This window comes from Lampetra fluviatilis, chromosome 66 (assembly GCF_964198595.1).
Source record: "Lampetra fluviatilis chromosome 66, kcLamFluv1.1, whole genome shotgun sequence".
In the NCBI taxonomy this organism is placed as follows: Eukaryota; Metazoa; Chordata; class Hyperoartia; order Petromyzontiformes; family Petromyzontidae; genus Lampetra; species Lampetra fluviatilis.
In genome coordinates this window covers 5,956,248-5,980,053 of record NC_136340.1, presented here as the reverse complement: position 1 = coordinate 5,980,053, position 23,806 = coordinate 5,956,248, and the positions used below count along the sequence as shown (strand labels likewise).

The window sequence follows — 23,806 nt, the reverse complement described above, 5'->3', positions numbered from 1 at the left end:
TCATTAATGCCTGGGTTACATGAAGGTCTTAGATACATGCAGGCCTTAGATACATGCAGGCCTTAATTACGTAAGGCCTGGGTTTAATTAACACCAGGGTTACATAAATTCCTGGGTTACATGAAGGCCTTGGTTACATAAGGCCTGAGTTTAATTAAGGCCTCGGTTACATGAAAGCCTTAGTTACATAAGAACTGGGTTTCATTAATGCCAGGGTTACATTAAGGCCTGAGTTACATAAGGCCTGAGTTTAATTAAGGCATGGGTCAAATGAAAGCCTTAGGTACATAAGGCCTTAGTTTTTATTAAAGCCTGAGTTACATGAAGGCCCTAGTTACATAAGAACTAGGTTTCGTTAATGCCTGGGTTACATGAAGGCCCCAGCTATATAACCCTTAGTTACATGAAGGCATTAATGATATATTCTGTGGAATTTTCCCAATTTGTGTTGTATTGCTTTAAGAGACACATCCGTATGTGTCACCCCCACCCCACCAACCCCACCCCACACCACCACAATGAACCCCGCAGGCCACAGACCCCGAGTTCAACTCGACCGCCCATCCGAGTGTGACCTACCAGCAGGGTTACAGCACCATCAGCGCGTTCTTCTCGCCCAGCGACAGCTTCCTCCAGCTGGACCGCGTCGCTCACACGCTCGAGTGCGGCTCCTCCGTCTCTCTGCGCCTGCTTCTGGTGCTGAAAGAAAACAGGAGCAGCGCCGGTGACGGCCACACGGGAGGAGTTGTGCATCCTGTTATCAATGTTCTGGTGAGCGCCGTCGCTTCTGTCTCTCTGCCTGCGAATCTCATTTTTCACCGTCGTTATGGCAGAGGTCACTCGCGCGCTCACCCGCAACAGCAGCGACTCACTAACCCACTCACTCACTCACACAGTAACTTGCTTACTAACCCACTCACCCACCCACACAGCGACCCAACCCACTTACCAACCCACTTACTCACCCACACAGCGACTCACTCACTAACCCACTCACTCAACCACACAGTGACTAACTCACTAACCCACTCATCCACCCACACGGCAACTCACTCACTAACACACAGACTCGCTTACACGTGACCAATGGACGAGAATTTTCAAGACGGGTAGCTCTGTTATCGGGGGGCCAATTTGGACAAACGATGAGCGGCACAACATGGCCTTGTCATTTCGAATCACGTCCGGTGGGGATCTTTAACATCCACCATGAACCGCGCACTACGTGGTATTCCACGGTCAATGCACCCACCACTGTCAAAATTAGGACGGCCACTTGATTCCTATGTCATCTTTAACTTGATGTCCTTCCACCACCGCCGCGCCGCACCTTCGATGAGCACAGTTGGCTACGTTCGATGCGAAAGAAGTTCAACACACACACACCGCACGGTTGGCTACGTACGGTGCGAAAGAAGTTCAACATACATATGTAATGATGCCTTGACACACTTCTCTTGAGATGGCACTTTGTTGAAGACGCGTTCACTTAACATCAGGCGGAGATCCCACTGCAACGGCCCCTAGTCTCCCTTATAGATCAACATGAGGCAACACCACCCTTCTCGATAATTCTTGCCGACTCTGGACGCTCTTTCTATTGGCAGACTCTACCGTCCGCTTCCATCACCTGACCACGCTCCCTCCTCGAACATTCCGGTAGCCACCGGTTCCTTCACACTCACAACTGATACCCCTGTCATTACCTCCCGTGGCCACCAGTCCATTTGCACTGCAAGCTGACTCTCCTGTCATTACCTCCTATGGCCACCAGGCCATTCGAACTGCAGACTGACTCCTCTGTCATTACCTCCGGTGGCCACCAGTCCACTCACACTGCAGGCTCACTCCCCTGTCATTACCTCCCGTGGCCACCAATCCACTCGCACTGCAGGCTGACTCCCCTGTATTTACCTCTAGTGGCCACCAGTCCATTCGTACTGCAGGCTGACTCCCCTGTCATTACCTCCTGTGGCCACTAGTCCACTCACACTGCAGGCTGACTCCCCTGTCATTACCTCCAGTGGCCACCAGTCCATTCGTACTGCAGGCTGACTCCCCTGTCATTACCTCCTGTGGCCACTAGTCCATTCGTATTGCAGCTGACTTCCCTGCCATTACCTCCCGTTGCCACCAGTCCATTCATACCGCAGGCTGACTCCCCTGTCATTACCTCCTGTGGCCACTAGTCCATTCGTACTGCAGTTGACTCTCCTGCCATTACCTCCCATGGCCACTAGTCCCCTCACACCACATTTAGGCACTATTGTCATTACACATACATGGCATGGTTGGCTACGTACGGTGCAAAAGAAGTTCAACATACACACACAGCATCTTATGTAAGATTTACATAAAGCGCCGAAATACAGGTGTGCTTTGAAAACCCATCTTTTTAAAATAGAAAAAAATAGTTAAAATAGTAGTAAGTATGCATTGAGGTGATATTGTTGGCGTTTTTGTTTTTATTGTTGTTCAGGTCATGTCAAGAGGAAATATCCTGCACACGGAGTCCTTCACCATTGACAAAGTGTACCTGGGTACGATAATTAATTACACCACCTGCATTCTGATACACTGTGAATTACACAGGGAGGTGGCAAGGGTTAACAATGGCCATGTATGTGTATCTATGTAAGTCTGTGTATGTCTGTGTATTCCAAACTGGAGCTAGACATATGTGCACTGCGCAGGTACACAAACTTATCCACTCTCTTTCTCTCTCCACAACTCATGGGCGAGTTGAGGGGATGGAGTATTTTGATGGCGTAAAATACCCAGGCAGGTGCTTTGGTTTGATGGGGCTGATGGTGAGTCCCAACCCTGTTAGTGGACCTGCCAGGGAGCATTCGACACTTCACGCAATTGCCTTAACGCGCATAGCGGTTGTTGTTATTGTTGGTGCGTGTGTACGTGCGTGTATGTGTGTGTGTACGTGCGTGTTTGTGTGCGCATACAGGCAAAGCGCATTCCCATCACTTTCAGCTCAAGGTTAAACACAGCTTTGCACCGACGGCCCGACTCCTCGCCTGGATGGTCTTCAACAACGAGACGGTGGCTGACACGCTCGCCCTGTCCGTGCACAAGTGCTTCCCCAACAAGGTGTGCCACAATGGCGGCCACGGTGGCTAGGAGATGTTGACCACCTCGCCTGGTATGCAGGAGGTCATGGGTTCGATCTCGACCCCGAAGATGCCTGCTGCTGTATGCTGGGAGTCTGCGTGTATCTCTCGCATCATTAATATGGTGGCTAGGAGATGTTGACCACCTCGCCTGGTATGCAGGAGGTCATGGGTTCGATCCCGACCCCGATGATGCCTGCTGCTGTATGCTGGGAGTCCGCGTGTCTCTCTCACATCATTACTAGGAGATGTTGACCACCTCGCCTGGTATACAGGAGGTCATGGGTTCGATCTCGACCCCGAAGATGCCTGCTGCTGTATGCTGGGAGTCCGTGTGTCTCTCTCACATCATTACTAGGAGATGTTGACCACCTCGCCTGGTATGCAGGAGGTCGTGGGTCAAATGGCATTACCTCCCATGGCATAATTAAGGCCTTCGTTACACGAAGGCCTGGGTTTAATTAAGGGCTGAGTTACATGAAGACATTAGTTACAAAAGGCCTGGGTTTCATTAAGGTCTGAGTTACATGAAGGCCTTAGTTACATAAGGCCTGGGTTGCATGAAGGTCTGGTTTTCATTAAGGACTGGGTTAAATAAAGGCCTTAGTTACATGACGCCTGGGGTATATTTGGGGTTTGTGTCTCTCTCTCACCGTGGTCGCGTGGATTTTTCTACGGGGTCCTCCGTTTTTTTTTCCCCTCCACATTCAAAAGTTCACTTCACGCCTTTAGAAACATTTGGCAGCTGCCGTAACATTTGCACGTGGTGACAATAAGCCGTCAACTTCGCAGAAGCTATCATTTGTGATAGCTTAAAACGTCGCTTCTGAAAAAGAGGCTCCATGGCAGCTCAGTAGTTGGAGCCTTCCACCCGGTAGACAGAGTCGACCCGGTTTCCGACGTGACTTTAGCTCGCGCTAGTCTGCTCAGAATGACTCTTGAGTGGACGATGTTTAGCGCTTCAAAACCCGAGCTCGGCACGGCCGATGAAAGGTCGGCACAACGCATCCGGCGCAAGTGATGTTTCTATTCTAGCCTGTGGGGAGTTTCCAGGAACGCTTTGCGATGTCGTGAAACTAAACAGTTTCTATTTTGCCAGGTATGAAGCCCCACCTGCATCTATGTATAACATGCCAGTCAACCCAAACGGTTCACCCCGTATTATTGTACAGCGAATTGAGTTTTCAGGTCTATACGGCGTACAGCCGTTTCAATACGGGCACTATATTTTAGTTTGGCTGTTTATGTTCGTCCCTTGGGATGGGACTTTGTAGGCTAAACTTTGATATTTATACGGGCACAGGGTGATCAATAAGGTCTGAATTGGTCTTTAACAAGGTAGGGCACTGATTAGGGGTTGGCAGGTATGTAGTAGTGTAGTGGATAGTAGTGTAGAGTTTATTGTGTATGGTAGTGTGGATTGGTCTGTAATTAGGGAGGGCATTTTCCAGAAGCGACCTGGCGATCACAAATTTACAGCAGCAACCAAATACCTCTAAACACGTAGAGACGTTGATTCTAAATGTTGAGGGGAAAGCCGGAGGACCCGGAGAAAAATCCACGCGGCCACGAGGAAAGACTGCAATCCAGGATCTCCTGTATACCAGGCGAGGTAGTTAACATCTCCTAGCCACCGTAATGGTGATGATGAGAGAGTGAGAGACACGCAAACTCCAAACATACAGCAGCAGGCATTGTCACGGTCAGGTTCGAACCCACGACCTCCTGCGTACCAGGCGAGGTAGTTAACATCTCCTAGCCACCGTAATGGTGATGATGAGAGAGTGAGAGACACGCAAACTCCAAATATACAGCAGCAGGCATCGTCTCGGTCGGGTTCGAACCCACGACCTCCTGCGTACCAGGCGAGGTAGTTAACATCTCATAGCCACCGTGGCTGAATACGGCCGATGAAAGGAAAAAAAAACATCGGCAAGTGACGTCGCTACCGATTCTACTCTTAGTCTATGGGGAAAACAGGGGGTGGGGGGTTCCCAGGAACAGCATTGTGACGTCATAAAGGCGAAGGACGGGGGGTAGGGGAGGGGGAGGAGCCTCCCATTCTGCTGCAGTGGATTGGACGTGTTTCCGAGTGGCGAGCGGTGGTGCAGCGGTTAGCGGTACGCTGCGCTACGAACTCCGGCGACTCGAGTTCGATTCCCGCTCACGGCCAACGCCAATGACGATTATCCGAACTGGTTCTGGGCCTCCCCTAGGTCGACTCAGCCCAAAATGAGTACTTGGTACGGTGTGTAGTAAACATTGCAACTCTGGGGGAGACAAAGGCGGCCGGACGTGGTGCTGGCCACCCACGCCCTCGCGTGCCGTGCCGGCCTTCATCAGTGCTCGCGAACAGCACTTGCCCCTACAGTCTGTTAAGGCTATACGGGGGGGGGAGATCTTTGTCTTTGTGTGTGTGTGCGCGCGTGTGCGCGCGTCCATGTGCGTGCGTGTGCATGCATGTGCGTGCGTGCGTGCGTGTGCATGCGTGTGCGCGTGTGTGTGCGTGCGTGTGCGTACGTGTGTGCGTGTGTCCGCGTGCGCAGGTGTCTGTGGGATTTGGGCACGAGCAGGAACTTCCGGGAGCCATGTCCACTCTGTCGATCCGTGCGTCTCCCGGCTCTCTGTGCGCGCTGCGCGTCGTCGACAAGAGCGTCCTCCTCCTCAAGCCCGAAGCTCAGCTGTCGGCCGAGTCGGTAAGGGGGGCAACAATAACAACCATAATAACAAGAACGGCAATAAAATAAACAACAATAACAGCACTAATGAAGCAATAGTAATGTAGTGAGTCCAACTGAGCCGCAGACCTTCTCTTGGGAGCAACGCGTTTTTTATTGAACTCTCAGCACAACGCACTCCAGGCTATTAACACAACACACTCTCGGGCGGTGACCACCCAACTAACCACGCTACGGCAGAACTAGACACGTTTCCACTATCCCGGTCCGGACCACAAGCTGGGTCCCGGACCGCGAGGCTGGAGGCTTCTTCAAGCTTGACGTGGATCTCCAACCCTCTTTCCCGGAGCCCCCTACTTCCTAACCACTCACTCCTCTGGCTCACGGTGAAGACCCCGTCTACGTCACGGGTCTCCCCTCAAATACCCCGGGGGGCATGACGTCACTTTACCCTGACGGCATTCCCCCGAGGCGAGTGTGACCTGACGTCAGCACTCCACTCCTCAACACAATTATACGCTGGCGAACAATAAAAAATAATGCCGAGCAAGAACAATAACAATCGCGACATGCAGGGCCCCCGCAATCTACATCTCCCACCCACAACGCGTAACGACGCTCGTGAGCCCAAGGGCGCGCAGGATCAGCCAATTACTCGCCATGACTCACGCGAGCGCGACAACCACAGGCGGCATGGGAGTGTGCAACGTGCGGGGATTATGCAATCCGAGTCTTTGAGAGAGTCCGCGATGCCGGACCTCCAGGGGGGTTGGGCTCTTCCGTCCTGGACGACCCGGGGGAAATGAGCAATCAATCGGACGAAGCCGGCTCCTCACGAAGAGCAGTAGGCCGGACCATCCGATCTTCCACGTCCGGAGCACGCGAGGCCGACACGAGCCACTGCTTGCGAGGCATAAATTGCGCAGCGCCTGTGGACGGGACAGAAACACTCTCCTGAGGACCGGCGTCAGCAGACGCACGCCCCAGCTCATCGGGTATACCCGATACTCGGCCCCTGTGATATGGAGATGAAACAAATTGAATGGCGCAATAAACGGCTTCAGACGAGAGGAGTGAACAAACCAACTCCTCTTACCAAGTCGAATTTGGACACATTGTGGACGCACGACCCGAACAACATCAACCAGCACCCTCCAGGGTTGCAGCAATTTAGGGGATCTGCCCATGGGCACCTGTGGACTAATCGCACAGGAAAATACGAGCCCCCTTGGGGCTCTAAGAAACGCTGTCTCAGGTGTGGACCAATCAACTTCAAAGAAAGTGCATATCATTATCATCATCAGAGTTGTTTCTTTTTGTTTGCATTTTGACTGCTTGTGTTGTGGTTATTGCAAACATGATGCCTTGTATAAAGGTGTCAGTTTTGTACCATTTGAAAGGGTAAAACCCTATTACTAAAAACCTATTTTCCCGTGGGTTTGTGTCGAGGAGGCGCTTTACCCCCTGGCTCTGTCAAGAGAAGGCGGTTGTACAGCAGCAGAGTGTGTGGACTAATCTCCATCTGTTCAATCTCACTCCCACGCGAATCGTAGACACGATGTCAATAAATTGGCTGTAAACATCTTATGGGAACAAAACAAAAAAGAAAGTCAACTCTCTCTTCTCGCTGCATCTCTGTCTGCTCTCGCGGCGATTTGTCCCGACAGATTTTCCAAAGGCTTCAGGTGCAGGACCTCACTTACTACGACTACGGAATCGAGCGGTGGGATTGCAGCTCGGAACATGATCGACGGCGCAAACGATCGTACGGTGTATGGATGGATGATTTCCAAAATAGCGTGCATCGGCTGTTCAAGGTGTTTGCTCCACAACGCCCACAACACCACCACCAACAAGAACAATACTACAGCGTGACCACCAGTAACATCATAACCACCACCAACATCAGAATCACCATTAGTCATCATCTCCACCACCACTATCATCATCTCCACCATCACCACCATCATTATCATCATCTCCACCACCACCACTATCATGATCTCGAAAACTACCACCATCTCCACCACCACCACTATCTTCATCTCTACCACCACCACAATCCTTATCTCCACCACCAGCGCCGATTCCTGGGTGTGCCAGGAGAAGGTGGTGCTGCAAAGTGTGTGTGTGTCACTGTGTGTGTGTCACTGTGTGTGTGTCACTGGGTGTGTGTGTGTCACTGGGTGTGTGTCACTGGGTGTGTGTGTGTCACTGGGTGTGTGTGTGTCACTGTGTGTGTGTCACTGGGTGTGTGTCACTGGGTGTGTGTCACTGGGTGTGTGTCACTGGGTGTGTGTGTGTCACTGTGTGTGTGTCACTGGGTGTGTGTCACTGGGTGTGTGTCACTGGGTGTGTGTCACTGGGTGTGTGTCACTGGGTGTGTGTCACTGGGTGTGTGTCTGACTGTATTGTAATGGGTAGCGTGCTGCACTATGAACCCAGCAACCCGGGTTCGATTCCCACTCATGGTCAACACCAGTGACGATTATCTGAACCGTTCCTGGGCCTCCCCTAGGTCGACTCGGCCTCAAATGAGTACCTTGTGTGGCGTGTAAACATCGCCACTGGGGAAACAAAGGCGGTCGGGCGTGGTGCTGGCCACCCACCCCCTCGTGTACCGTTCCGGCCTTCATAGGTGCTCGCTAACAGCACTTGCCCCTACAGACTGTTAAGGCTATACGGGGGATTTTTACTTTTTGTGTCTGGCTGAGGTGCCATCTGTTGAGGAAGTACTGAAGGCGACCCAGAGTCTGGGACCAGGAAAAGCATCGGACAGAGATGATCTCCCAAGCGAATTGCTAAAGGAGGATGGCGTTTGTGCACAGACTGCCCTACATGACATCATAACAACAGTCTGGACCACTGGACGGGTTCTGCAGGATTGGAAGGATGCCCTGGTGGTCCCCCTCTTTAAGAAGGGGGACCCCACAGACTGTAACAACTACCGGGACATCTCACTCCTCAGTGTACCCAGAACGGTCCTGCAAAGAATTATCCAACATCGCCTTGCCAGGAACGCTGAGGAGAGGCTTGTGGAGCCCCAATGCGGTTCCAGGAAAGGGCGGTCCTGCACAGATGCCATATTTTCTGTCCATTTGCTACAGCAGAGGTGTAGGAAATTCCAACAAGACCTACATCTCTGCTTTATTGACCTGGTCAAGGCCTATGATACCATCAGTAGGCCTGAGATCTGGTTTGTTCTTCGTGCTTTCAGAGTCCTTGATCTTCTGCTCACAATCATTAAGGACTTCGTTATGGTGAGCAGGCCCGGGTAAGACTACGTGGCCGGGAGTCGGAGCCATTCCCTCTTCACCTTGGGGTGCGACAGGGATGTCCTCTGGCTCCCACATTATTTAACATCTATTTTGACAACGTAGTTCGTGAAGCGTTCGATGGCTGTACCAGAGGAATTTCCATCTGGTACAGATACAATGGGAGGCTGATCGATGCCCGAGTGCAGTCAAGGGATGGCTCCCTATTGGTCAATCATTGTATGAATGCTGATGAACTGGTAATTGTTGCTCACTCAGAGGAGGATTTAGAGGCACAGCTGCTGAACCTGGAGCTTGCCACTAAAAAGTGAGGCCTTACCATTAGCCCCACCAAAACTAAGCACCTGCCTTGGTATTTTGTACCATCGGACACTCCACACCCACAACTCCCAATTGGTGATGGGGCAGTTGTGGAGAAAGTGCAGAGTTTCCCATACCTGGGAAGTGTGCTCATGACCGGCTCACTCCGAATCAGTCGAGTGGCATTATCCTTTCACCGGCTGCCGAATGTTGTGTGGAAGCTAACGGGTCCATCGCTCCACACGAAGCGTCAGGTCTTCTCGGCCACAGTCATCCCCTCCCTTCTCTATGCTTGTGAAACGTGGACCCCCCTAACGGGACATCTTTGCTGGTTAGAAACATTTAGGAGCTCACAAATCCTTGAAAGATCTGGACAAAGTCCCTTCAGCGAGCTCCTCAGGCAGGCAAGGTTGCGTTGGCTGGGTCATGTAGCCCGCATGCCCAGCCACCGCATGCCTAAACAGCTTTTGTTCGGCTGGAGAGTGCTAAATGGGCACGGCATTTGCTAGAGAGGAAATGGTGTAATGTGGTATAAGTGGATGTATAGCTGTGTGGACTTGCCAATGACTAGTATCAGCAGTGTCAAGATCGGCCTCAGTAGAGGAGGCTCGTGAAGGCCGCTACTGGGCAGGTGGAGGCAGTCGCCCTCCAGCAACCATGGAGAGCAGTGGAGCGATGCTCACAACAACGAGCGGAGCGCCGGGTGGCTAAAGTACAGCAACTTGGCACAGTAGGGGGCACAGGTGGTGCATCGGCCAGTCATCTCAGTCAGTCGACTGATAATTATAATAATGATTATAATTACAATCACTACCGCAACCGTTATCTTCTTTAACTCACAGGGCATGGGCCTGGTGGTTCTGACCGACACAACCGTGAAGAGGTCGGTGGATTGCCATAAGCTGATGCACCATCGACAACGCATCGCCTATTCCATGGAAACTGTCGCAAGCCCAGGTCTGGCGTTCAGTAATCGTGGAAATATTGGTCCCATGGGGCAAGGTACCAATCTCAGATGTGCATCACCGCCACCACCACTATCACCATCTCTAACACCACTATCTCCACCACCACTACTATCTCCACCACCACTATCACCACCACCACCACCACTATAACTGTCTCCACCACCACCACTATCACCACTATCACAACTATCACCACCATTATCACCACTGTCACCATCACCACTACCACCACGACCACTAATCTCCGCCACCATCATGTTGTATTTATTGTTATTAAAATAAATATTAAGTAAGAAATATGATTAAAAAATACTAAAATAAGAATAAAAAAATTGAAAATTACAACCAAAAATATGTTAATGTATGTAATTAAGTGCAATTAACAACAAATATGTGTTAAGTGTAATTAATTGAACGTGTCTTAACAAAAAATTACGTGTGTGTGTATGTGATTATGTGTGTGCGTGTGTGTGTCATCTCGTGTTCAATTATTATGTGGTGCGATTATCATTATTGTCTCTCTCGTTGCCTAGGAGCATGCTTCACCAATTGTGATAATATCAATGATTCTCGCTTTCATCTCAACATTTATGATTCTCTGCCTCTACATTCATGATTTTTTGCTTTCACAATTATGATGTATAACTGTGTCAGGTTTTGGGATTCAGATCTCACCGCGGGATACAGTTCATCATTACGACGATGAGCACTCGTAAACCTATACTCTTAGTTTTTTCGGTAAAGTCACGTAGGTAAAAAAATGAAATAAAAATTAATAAAAATAAAATAATAAAAATCACGACGTTTCGGAGGCAACACAAGTCTCCGTCATCAGGTGGGACCGTCACAGCCAGATTAATTTCAATCTCATTTTTTTTTACCTACGTGACTTTACCGAAAAAACTAAGAGTATGAATCCTTGCAGTCACGAAAGCTTCAAATCTACTCGTAAACCTGTTTTATTTATCTCAGCAACTTTAATCTCAACCTACCCCAACATCAAACTCTTATCATCGGCATAGCGATGGCGGAGCCCGTGCAAAAATACGCACCAAGTCAATCCGTACTTGACGATCACAAAAGCATCAATGGTCAAACCTCGCGATCACGTGGCTAAACCATAACAATGGGCAGCACCTCAGAGTGGCGATATCCACGCAGAATGCGTTCTCGTCGAATGCGTTTCGAATAGTTCGAAAGCGTCGACGGTCTGACCTCGCGAGCACGCGGTTCAAATGAAACAATGGGGTCGTCTCGTGACTTAAAAGCTTTCGTGACTGTAGGAATTCATATTCTTTGGGTCTCAAACTTAATTTGGAGCTTTCGTGACTGCAGGAATTACTGTTTGGTTCTTTCTGCAAAGTGACGTATAAAGAGAAAATAATAAATTAAATACTAGCATACGACGTTTCGATTGCAACACAAGCAATCATCATCAGGTATAAATGAAATAGAAACACAAATCTAGTATACTTAGAAATGTAATACAACAGAGAGTCGGATAACATAACGGTCAACACCCTACCTGGTTGATTACGTTCTTCCTGAGAATGCTAAATTTGAGAGAGAGAATAAAACACAGAACCAGAGATATATAGACAGACAAATAAGCAGACAGATATCACAGAGATACATAGAGAGAGACAAAACTGTGTGCCTATGTTTGTCGACGTGGGACATTCTCGTCTCTTTGCGCTGTATTTTTTCCGTCGTGCGGGCAGGGAGTTTATGGCGCTTTGCCATGGCGTCCTACCTCCCTCGCTCTCTCACACATTACCCGGGTCACTCCTTTGCCCGTGCAAGAGAATTATTTCCATCACGGGTACCCGTTTTCGACCCTGGTGCGGCCGGGTACGGGTACGGGTAGGCCGTGAGTCACTGGTGAGTCACCGTGTGTCACTCATTTCCCAACGTCTTGTCTCTTCTCACAATTCAAGTTCCTAGAATCAACCCACCCGCGCCTGCAACATGGCTTCATCCCAGAGGTCGCAATCAGGTACCCGTACCCTACCCGATACCCGGCCGGGTACGGGTAGCCAGGTATTGGGTAGGGTACGGGTACCCGTTTTGGACCCTGGTGCGGTCGGGTACGGGTATCAAAACCCGTTTGCCACCTCTGATCACGGCCTGTCACCAACGTGTTCCTCCTTTGCTGCTGCATGAGTTGGGTTCATTCCTGGGAAGCGAAATATGTGGCGGCTTCAAGGCCCTCCCCGGCTCCGGTTATATAAATCAGGGAAGGGGGGAATGATTCGGGATAGGAGGGAAGGAGGAAGGGAATGAAGGAAGGAAGGAGGAAAGGAATGAGGTAAGGAATAAAGGAAATATAGCCGGTGTTCCTTGTGTAACTTATGTTCCTAATGTAACTTGTGTACCTCGTGTACATGATGCAACTTGTGTAACGTGTGTAACTTATGTCACTTGTCCTCTTCTTGGTTCTTTCGGTAAAGTCACGTAGAAGGGAAGTAATAAAATAATAAAAATAAAACATAATAAAATAACTCTCACGACGTTTCGGCCACAACGCAAGCAGCCGTCCTCAGGTAAAGAACAGGTCTGTCGGGGAGACAGCGTCTGAGGACGGCTGCTGCTTGTGTTGTGGCCGAAACGTCGTGATAATTATTTTGTTATGTTTTATTTTTATTATTTTATTACTTCCCTTCTACGTGACTTTACCGAAAGAACCAAGAAGATGAATCCCTGCAGTCACGAAAGCTTTAAATCGAAACTCATGTCACTTGTGTTAAAATGCACAGGCGGAGCGATGTTCAAGATGGTGAAGGAGACCGTCAGAGAATATTTCCCGGAAACGTGGATCTGGGATCTCTACCCAGTCAGGTGAGGCCAGGATCACCACCACCACCAACCACCACCATCGCCAACACCACCACCATCGCCAACACCACCACCACCATCGCCGCCGCCACCGCCACCACCGCCACCAACACCACCACCGCCGCCACCATCGCTGCCACCACCACCACCATCATCAATCACCATCGCCAACACCACCACCACCATCGCCGCCACCATCACCACCATCAACCACCATCACCAACACCACCACCACCATCGCCGCCACCTCCACCACCATCAACCACCATTGCCACCAATGACACCACTATCTCCACCATTGACAACACCATCACCACCATCAACACCAATGACACCACCATCACCACCAATGCCACCTCCACCAACCACCATCGCCATCACCACCACCACCAACCACCATCGCCAACACCACCACCACCATCGCCACCACCTCCACCACCATCAACCACCATCGCCACCAATGACACCACCATCGCCACCAATGACACCACCATCGCCACCACTGACACCACCATCGCCATCGCCACCAACCACCATCGCCATCACCACCACCTTTGTCGTCCTCCATCAATGCCAATAACCGTCGTCGTTGCCACCACCAACATCGCAACCACCGCCACCACTACCATCGCTACCACCACCATCACCACCATCGCCACCACCAATACCATCGCTACCACCACCATCACCCCCACTACCACCACCATTACCATCGTGACCACCACCATCGCCACCACCAATACCATCGCTACCACCACCATCGCCACCACTACCACCACAACCACTACCACCACCGCCACCATCGCCGCCACCAGACCAGGTTCCGCCACTCCCTCGCCCCGCTAACCCTCACCGCCTCCGCTTTGACGAACGCTCGGTGTAGTGACACCAAGACACGGCAGTCTTCAGCAGGAGGCAGGGGTCCTGATTATCTTGGAGGCCCACTCACTCACCCATCCACTCACGCACTCACCTACTCACCCACTAACTCATTCACCTACCCACCCACTCACTCATTCACCCACTCACTCACTCACCCATCCACTCACTCATTCACCCACTCACTCACCCATCCACTCACTAACTCACCCACTCACCCACTCACCTACCCACCCACTCACTCATTCACCCACTCACTCATTCACCCACTCACTCATTCACCCACTCACTCACTCACCCATCCACTCACTCACTCACCTACTCACCCACTCACTCAGCCACTTACCCACTCACTCACCCACTCACTCACTCACCGACCTACCCACCCACTCACTCACCCACTCACTCACCCACTCACTCACCTACCCACCCACCCACTCACTCACTCATTCACCCACTCACTCACCCACTCACTCACTCACTCACCTACCCACCCACCCACTCACTCACCTGCTGACCCACTCACTGACTCATTCATCCACTCACTCAGCCAAGCCCCCGCACTCTCATTCACCCACCCAATCTCTGGCCAGGAGCTTTGCCCCCAGCTGATGGTTAACTGGCCAGCCTCCCCCGAGTCTCCGAACACCTCATATTAATGTCACCATCACCCCCCCCCCCCCCCCATCCTAACGCTGCCGCCCTCCGCCGCCCCCCCTCCCCGCCCGCCCCCCCAAGTGAATCTGGCTTGGAGCAGGTGGCGGTAAAGGTGCCAGACTCCATCACCGAGTGGAAGGCCTCGGCATTCTGCTCGTCGCCGGCGGGCTTCGGCCTCTCCGAGGTCTCCTCGCTCCGAGTCTTCACCCCGTTCTTCGTCGAACCCGTGCTGCCCTACTCCGTGGTGCGCGGCGAGACCTTCCCGCTCGCCATCAGCGTCCACAACTACTTGCACAGCTGCCTCAAGGTGACCGGCACCTCTCCTGCTGCTGCTGGTGGTGGTGGTGATATTCCACTCCGGTGGTGGGTGTCCATCTAGGACCCCCATTCAAACGCACAGTGGCCTGGTCTCAGCTTGCCGATGAAAGTTGCAAGCGAAAAATTCATCATCGCAGGCCTGAGATCTCGTTTGTTCTTCGTGCTTTCAGAGTCCCTGATCCTCTGCTCATGATCATTAAGGACCTTCATGATGGTGATAATAACAGTCTGGACCACTGGACGGGTTCCGCAGGATTGTAAGGATACCCTGGTGGTCCCCCTCTTTAAGAAGGGGGACCCCACAGACTGTAACAACTACAGGGACATCTCACTCCTCAGTGTACTCAGAACGGTCCTGGCAAGAATTATCCAACATCACCTTGCCAGGAACGTTGAGGAGAGGCTTGTGGAGTCCCAATGCAGTTCCAGGAAAGGGCGGTCCTGCATAGATGCCATTTTCTGTCCATTTGCTACAGCAGAGGTGTAGGAAATTCCAACAAGACCTACATCTCTGCTTTATTGACCTGGTCAAGGCCTATGATACCATCAGTAGGCCTGAGATATGGTTTGTTCTTCGTGCTTTCAGAGTCCCTGATCTTCTGCTCACGATCATTAAGGACTTCATGATGGTGAGCGGGCCCGGGTAAAACTACGTGGCCAGGAGTCAGAGCCATTCCCCGTACACCTTGGGGTGCGACAGGGATATTAACTGGCTCCAACATTAATTAGCATCTATTTCGACCTCGTAGTTAGTGAATCCTTCAATAGCTGTACCAGAGGAATTTCCATCTGGTACAGATACAATGGGAGGCTGATCGATGCCCGGGTGCGGTCAAGGGATGGCTCCCTATTGCTCAACCACGTCATGTATGCCGATGATCTAGTAATTGCCTCTTACTCAGAGGAGGAGTTGGAGGCGCTGCTGCTGAACCTGGAGCTTTGCACCAAGAGGTGGGGCCTTACCATCGGCCCCACCAAAACGAAGCACCTGCCTGGGTATTTTGTACCATCGGACACATTACCCCCACAACTCCCAATTGGTGATGGGGCAATTGTGGAGAGAGTGGAGAGTTTTCAATACCTTGGCAGTGTGCTCATGACCGGCTCCAATTGGTGATGGTGGAGGTGGTGATGCTGGCGGTGGCGGTGATGTTGGTGGGGATGTTGTTTTTGCTGCTACAGATCGAGGTGACGCTGCTGGACTCGGAGCACTTTGCGGTGGCCGCGGGAGGCCCCCGTGGCGCCGCGAGCTGCGTGTGTCCCGACAGGAAGGGCCTCTTCAGCTTCCTCATCGAGCCGCTCGCCCTGGGTGAGGCCCCAACTCGCACCCTCTACCTCTACCACTACCATTACCACTTCTCCTACCTCTACCACTACCTCTACCACTACCTCTACCACTACCCCTACCACTACCCCTACCACTACCACTACCCTGGTTGAGCCCCCAACTCGCACACTCGACACCTACCACTACCCCTACCTCTACCCTTACCACTACCTCTACCCCTACCTCTACCACTACCACTACCTCTACCCCTACCTCTACCACTACCTCTACCACAACTCCTACCACTACCCTGGGTGAGCCCCCCACTAGCACCCTCCACCTCTACTCCGTGCTGGGGTATCGATGGAGGCAGTGGCACTGAGTTGAGCTCCCTCCCTCCCCCCCTCCCCCCCTCCCTGCCCCCTTCTCCTCCCCCTCCTCCTCCACCTCCTCCACCCCTCCCCTCCACCTTCCCCCCCTCGCCTGTCTCTCGTCCCACTGGGGGCGCGGTGCCAGGCACGGTGAACGTGAGCGTGAGGGCGGCAGCGGTGCGCAGCGATGAGCCCTGCGGGAACGAGGTGGTGGTGGTGCCGGAAGAGGGGGCCGTGGACACGGTGGTGCGGAGCGTCATCGTCGAGGTGAGGTCGTCGTTGTCATCATCGTCACCATCGTCATCATCACCATCGTCATCATCACCATCGTCATCATCATTGTCACCATCACCATCGTCATCAACATCACCATCGTCACCATCGTCACCATTGTCATCACCATCGTCATCACCAGGACTATCATCACCATCGTCACCATCGTCCCCATCGTCATCGTCATCATCATCATCATCACCATCATCGCCATCGTCATCATCATCATCACCGTCACCGTCAACATCATCATCGCCATCGTCAACATCATCATCATCGCCATCGTCAACATCATCATCGTCATCACCATCGTCATCACCATCATCATCATCACCATCGTCATCATCACCATCGTCATCACCAGGACCATCGTCACCATCGTCGTCACCATCGTCATCACCATCATCATCACCATCGTCCTCACCATCATCGTCACCATTGTCATCACCAACGTCACCATCACCACCATCGTCACCATAGTCACTATCGTCGTCATCACCATCGTCATCATTATCCAGGTGACATCACCGCCACCACCATCAGTGACGTCATCAGGAGCATTGTTTTCGTTATCAATGTGGTTGTTGATGTGGTTGTTGTTGATGATGTTGTTGTTGTTGATGTGGTTGTTGACACGGTTGTTGTTGTGGTGGTTGTTGTTGTTGTTTCAGCCGGAGGGGATTCCAAAAGAGCTTGCATACAGCTCTCTCCTGTGCCCCAAATGTGAGTCTCCTGTGGGACCACTTACACAGTCCCACTCATGGAGCTCCCCCCGCAACCACCATCACCACCACTACCGCCACCACCGCCACCACCATCACTACCGCCACCACCTCCACCACCACCACCACCACCACCGCTGTCACCACCACCACCACTACTGCCACCACCGTCACCACCACCGTCACCGCCACCACCGCTGTCACCGCCACTACCGCCACTACCGTCACCACCACCGCCACTTCTGTTTCGATTTGTCTCTGCCGCGTCGTCTCCTTCCCAGCGCCAGCGTCCGAGCGCTTCATCTTCAACATGTCCCTGCCGGCCAACGTGATCCTGGGCTCTGCCCGGGCGTACGCCACGATCGCCGGTGAGTCTCACACTCGGCCCCGGTCTGGCACTGCCATCAGCGATTTAAACACTCCGGCCCCTGGCAGAAGTCAGGGGCCGGATTCATCCAATAGGGCACAGCAGGGCCCACTCACTCATTCACTCACCCACTCACTCATTCACCCACTCAACCACTCACTCATTTACTCATGCACTCATGCACTCACTCACCCACTCACTCATATACTCACACACGCACCCACTCACTCACCCACTCACAAACTCACCTACCTACCCACTCACTCACTCATTCACCCACTCACTCACTCACGCACTCACCCACTCACTCACTCATTCACTCACCCACTCATTCACTCACCCACTCGCCCACTCATTCATTCACTCACGCATTCACCCACTCACTCATTCACTCACGCACTCATGCACTCACCCACTCACTCATTCACTCACCCACTCACCCACTCACCCACTCACCCACTCCCCCACTCACTCGCACACTCACCCACTCACTCATTCACTCACACACTCACCCACTCACTCATTCACTAACCCACTCACCCACTCACTCATTCACTCACGCACTCATGCACTCACCCATTCACTCACGCACTCATGCACTCACCCACTCACTCACCCACTCATCCACTCACCCACTCACTCACTCCCCAACTCACCCACTCACTCATTCACTCACCCACTCACGCAATCACTCACCCACTCACTCACCCGCTCACCCACTACGGCTAGGAGATGTTAACTCTCTCACCTTGTATGCAGGAGGTCGTGGGTTCGATCCCGAACCTGACGCCTGCTGCTGCTGTATATTTGTAGCTGGCCTTCCTCTCTCTCCCCCACGTGGTCGCGTGGACTTTTTCTTCGGGTCCCCCGGTTTTCTTTTCCATCCACATTTAGTATCAGCAGCACACGCTGAGTCTATTTGGTTGCTGCTGCTGCTGTAAATTTTGACGTAATGACGACTGATAGAGGCCCCCTCTTCATTGGGCTATCATTTGTGATAGCCACGTTGCTCATGAAAAAGCAGCCCACATAGCGACTCAGTGGGGCCTTGGCTGTTAAACAAAAACTTCGTACGTTTTACGTTTATAATAGCGCGGTTGGCTACGTACGGTGCGAAAGAAGTTCAACACACACACAGGGTAGCAAGGATGACTTGAGCCTTCCTCGTCGCCCTCCAGGGGACATCATGGGCTCGGCGCTTCAGAACTTGGACAAGCTCCTCACCCTACCGACGGGATGCGGGGAGCAGAACATGGTCAAGTTCGCGCCCAACATTTACATCCAGGAGTACCTGCAGAACTCCGGGCAGCTGACGGACGCGGTCCGAGAAAAGGCGCTCAACTTTCTACGAGTTGGTAAGTGTCAGATCAGTGTGGCTGTATGTCACTGTCTAGAGATACCCATCAGAGACCAGTCTGTCAGTGTCTAGATATACCCATCAGAGACCAGTCTGTCTGTCAGTGTCTAGACACCCATCAGAGACCAGTCTGTCAGTGTCTAGAGTTACCCATCAGAGACCAGTCTGTCTGTCAGTGTCTAGACACCCATCAGAGACCAGTCTGTCAGTGTCTAGAGATACCCATCAGAGACCAGTCAGTCTGTCAGTGTCTAGAGACACCCATCAGAGACCAGTCTGTCAGTGTCTAGAGTTACCCATCAGAGACCAGTCTGTCAGTGTCTAGAGTTACCCATCAGAGACCAGTCTGTCAGTGTCTAGAGTTACCCATCAGAGACCAGTCTGTCAGTGTCTAGAGTTACCCATCAGAGACCAGTCTGTCAGTGTCTAGAGTTACCCATCAGAGACCAGTCTGTCAGTGTCTAGAGTTACCCATCAGAGACCAGTCTGTCAGTGTCTAGACACCCATCAGAGACCAGTCTGTCAGTGTCTAGAGTTACCCATCAGAGACCAGTCTGTCAGTGTCTAGAGTTACCCATCAGAGACCAGTCTGTCAGTGTCTAGAGTTACCCATCAGAGACCAGTCTGTCAGTGTCTAGAGTTACCCATCAGAGACCAGTCTGTCAGTGTCTAGAGTTACCCATCAGAGACCAGTCTGTCAGTGTCTAGAGTTACCCATCAGAGACCAGTCTGTCAGTGTCTAGAGTTACCCATCAGAGACCAGTCTGTCAGTGTCTAGAGTTACCCATCAGAGACCAGTCTGTCTGTCTGTCAGTGTCTAGAGACACCCATCAGAGACCAGTCTGTCAGTGTCTAGACACCCATCAGAGACCAGTCTGTCAGTGTCTAGAGTTACCCATCAGAGACCAGTCTGTCAGTGTCTAGAGTTACCCATCAGAGACCAGTCTGTCAGTGTCTAGAGTTACCCATCAGAGACCAGTCTGTCAGTGTCTAGAGTTACCCATCAGAGACCAGTCTGTCAGTGTCTAGAGTTACCCATCAGAGACCAGTCTGTCAGTGTCTAGAGTTACCCATCAGAGACCAGTCTGTCAGTGTCTAGAGTTACCCATCAGAGACCAGTCTGGCAGTGTCTAGAGATACCCATCAGAGACCAGTCTGTCAGTGTCTAGAGTTACCCATCAGAGACCAGTCTGGCAGTGTCTAGAGTTACCCATCAGAGACCAGTCTGTCAGTGTCTAGAGTTACCCATCAGAGACCAGTCTGTCAGTGTCTAGAGACACCCATCAGAGACCAGTCTGTCAGTGTCTAGAGTTACCCATCAGAGACCAGTCTGTCAGTGTCTAGAGTTACCCATCAGAGACCAGTCTGGCAGTGTCTAGAGATACCCATCAGAGACCACTCTGTCTGTCTGTCAGTGTCTAGAGTTACCCATCAGAGACCAGTCTGTCAGTGTCTAGAGTTACCCATCAGAGACCAGTCTGTCAGTGTCTAGAGTTACCCATCAGAGACCAGTCTGTCTGTCTGGCAGTGTCTAGAGTTACCCATCAGAGACCAGTCTGTCAGTGTCTAGGGTTACCCATCAGAGACCAGTCTGTCAGTGTCTAGAGTTACCCATCAGAGACCAGTCTGTCTGTCACTCTCTAGAGACGCATCAGAGACCACTCTGTCTGTCACTTTCTAGAGACTCATCAGAGACCACTCTGTCTGTCACTTTCTAGAGACGCATCAGAGACCACTCTGTCTGTTACTCTCTAGAGACGCATCAGAGATCACTCTGTCGATCACTGTCTAGAGATCCCATCAGAGACCGGTCTTTCACCTTCAAAACACAAAATCGGATAATTCATAAAAAAGTTTTTACTTTCGTTAATCAATGGATACGTTCCGCTACTGAGTGCGTCGCTATTATTTTCCATTGTACTCGTTCACGTGAACATGCCAATCTCTCACTTTGACGCAGCTGGTGTGCGTGCGTGCGGCGATGGGACTCCTTTCCATCTCTGACCCCGCCTACTTACCCATGGATGACACCCACCTCAAATCTATATATAACCTCTTGTTGCAGCAGGTCTCTCCTCTTCTTGGTCCTTTCAGTAAAGTCACGTAGAATGGAAATATTCTACTCACCCCTAGTGTCGCCATTCTACGTGACTTTACCGAAAGAACCAAGAAGATGAATCCCTGCAGTCACGAAAGCTTTAAATCGAAATTCAGGTCTCTCCTGTTCAGCAGTTCTACTGCTGTATCTTTCCACCTGATGACGATTGCTTGTGTTGCGATCGACACGTCGTGATTTATTATACATTTTTCTACCCACGTGACTTTACCGAAAGAACCAAAGAGTATGGATTCCAGCAGTCACAAAAAACTTCAAATCAAGATTGTTTCTATTATTGTTACCTCTGCGCTGTTCAACTTCGCAGGGTACCAACGGCAGCTGACCTACAAACGTGACGACCATTCCTACAGCGCGTTCGGAAAGAGCGACGATGATGGAAACACATGGTACGGTGTCATCGGTCACCAACGAGACATCACTAAATCATCTCTAATCGATTCACGTGTCATTGGGGGCAGATGTGGTAATTCTACTCACCCCTAGCATCGTTAATCTGCTCACCCCCTTCGCCATTTGTGCCCCCAGGCTCACGGCGTTTGTGCTCAAGTCCTTCGTGAGAGCCTCCAAGCACATCGCCGTATCCGAGGACCACATCACCGGGCCGTTTTCCTGGCTCGTAGAGCACCAAAACGCCTCCACCGGCTGCTTCATCAGCGTCGGACGGCTCTTCAACAACGCCATGAAGGTGCCGCTTTTGACACCAGAATCGGAATGCTCGTTGTTCCCACTGGAGCTGTAGAGATGTCCAGGTTCCGGTGGCCACGGGTTCAGAACGTCACAATGATGAGCGCAATACACAAACGTAAGAAGTAGTACAAATTGTTTGGGTCTTTCGGTAAAGTCACGTAGATAGGTTAAAATTGATAAATAAATAAAATAAACAAAACCACGAGGTTTCGATCACAACACAAGCGATCGTGATCCGGAGGAAAAAAGAGGGGGAAAGCTGCTGAGGCAGGCTGTTTTAAAGGTTTAAAATGGGTGCAGCTCAAGGGTCATAAACGAAGTGGGCGGGGCAAGTGATGTTAATGTGAGAAATGTGCATGTTAATGTAAGATCGGAGAGTGGCCTGCACGACGAGGGCGCGGAGGTGGCTATGTTAATGTTCGAGATTAGCATGTTAATGTGAGATGGGAGATATTACAATGGCCATCTTGCATGAGTGACGTCACGGTGGCCATCTTGCATGAGTGACGTCACGGTGGCCATCTTGCACGAGTGACGTCACGGTGGCCATCTTGCACGAGTGACGTCACGGTGGCCATCTTGCATGAGTGACGTCACGGTGGCCATCTTGCACGAGTGCCGTCACGGTGGCCATCTTGCACGAGTGACGTCACGGTGGCCATCTTGCACGAGTGACGTCATGGTGGCCATCTTGCATGAGTGACGTCACGGTGGCCATCTTGCACGAGTGACGTCACGGTGGCCATCTTGCACGAGTGACTTCATGGCGGCCATGTTGCACGAGTGACTTCATGGCGGCCATGTTGCACGAGTGACTTCATGGCGGCCATGTTGCACGAGTGACTTCATGGCGGCCATGTTGCACGAGTGACTTCATGGCGGCCATGTTGCAAGAGTGACTTCATGGCGGCCATGTTGCACGAGTGACTTCATGGCGGCCATGTTGCACGAGTGACTTAATGGCGGCCATGTTGCACGAGTGACTTCATGGCGGCCATGTTGCACGAGTGACTTCATGGCGGCCATGTTGCACGAGTGACTTCATGGCGGCCATGTTGCACGAGTGACTTCATGGCGGCCATCTTGCATGAGTGACGTCATGGCGGCCATGTTGCACGAGTGACTTTGCAGCGGCCATGTTGCACGGGTGACTTCGCGGCGGCCATGTTGCACGAGTGACTTCATGGCGGCCATGTTGCACGAGTGACTTCATGGCGGCCATGTTGCACGAGTGACTTCGCGGCGGCCATGTTGCATGGGTGACTTCGTGGCGGCCATGTTGCATGGGTGACTTCGTGGCGGCCATGTTGCATGGGTGACTTCGCGGCGGCCATGTTGCATGCGTGACTTCACAGTGGGAGGGGAGACTTTGAGACTCCTGAGTTGTTATTCAAACCCAGACACCTTTCACTGTGAAGCACACAAGCTCTACCACTGCATCACCCCTACCGAGCCAACATTCTACCCCTACCACTACCACTCTACCCCTACCGCTAACAGTATACCACTAACACCATACCCCTACCACTCACACTCTACCACTACCACTCTACCCCTAACACTCTACCCCTAACACTCTACCCCGAACTCTCTACCCCTACCACTGACACT

At 51.7% G+C, this 23,806-nt stretch overlaps 1 protein-coding gene across 1 annotated transcript in view; it reads left to right on the top strand.

Annotated features, from left to right (window-relative positions):
* LOC144952142 (alpha-2-macroglobulin-like) overlaps positions 1-23,806 on the top strand; it is a 60,338-nt gene that overhangs the window by 23,928 nt on the left and 12,604 nt on the right. The window contains exons 12-26 of the mRNA XM_078882545.1: positions 532-771; positions 2,480-2,540; positions 2,960-3,102; positions 5,669-5,818; positions 7,468-7,617; positions 10,218-10,377; positions 13,100-13,181; positions 14,796-15,021; positions 16,215-16,341; positions 16,816-16,937; positions 17,615-17,666; positions 17,947-18,033; positions 19,211-19,387; positions 21,813-21,894; positions 22,034-22,193. Of these exons, the coding sequence (XP_078738671.1) occupies positions 532-771; positions 2,480-2,540; positions 2,960-3,102; positions 5,669-5,818; positions 7,468-7,617; positions 10,218-10,377; positions 13,100-13,181; positions 14,796-15,021; positions 16,215-16,341; positions 16,816-16,937; positions 17,615-17,666; positions 17,947-18,033; positions 19,211-19,387; positions 21,813-21,894; positions 22,034-22,193 (2,019 nt within the window). The remainder of the gene's footprint in view (positions 1-531; positions 772-2,479; positions 2,541-2,959; positions 3,103-5,668; positions 5,819-7,467; positions 7,618-10,217; positions 10,378-13,099; positions 13,182-14,795; positions 15,022-16,214; positions 16,342-16,815; positions 16,938-17,614; positions 17,667-17,946; positions 18,034-19,210; positions 19,388-21,812; positions 21,895-22,033; positions 22,194-23,806) is intronic.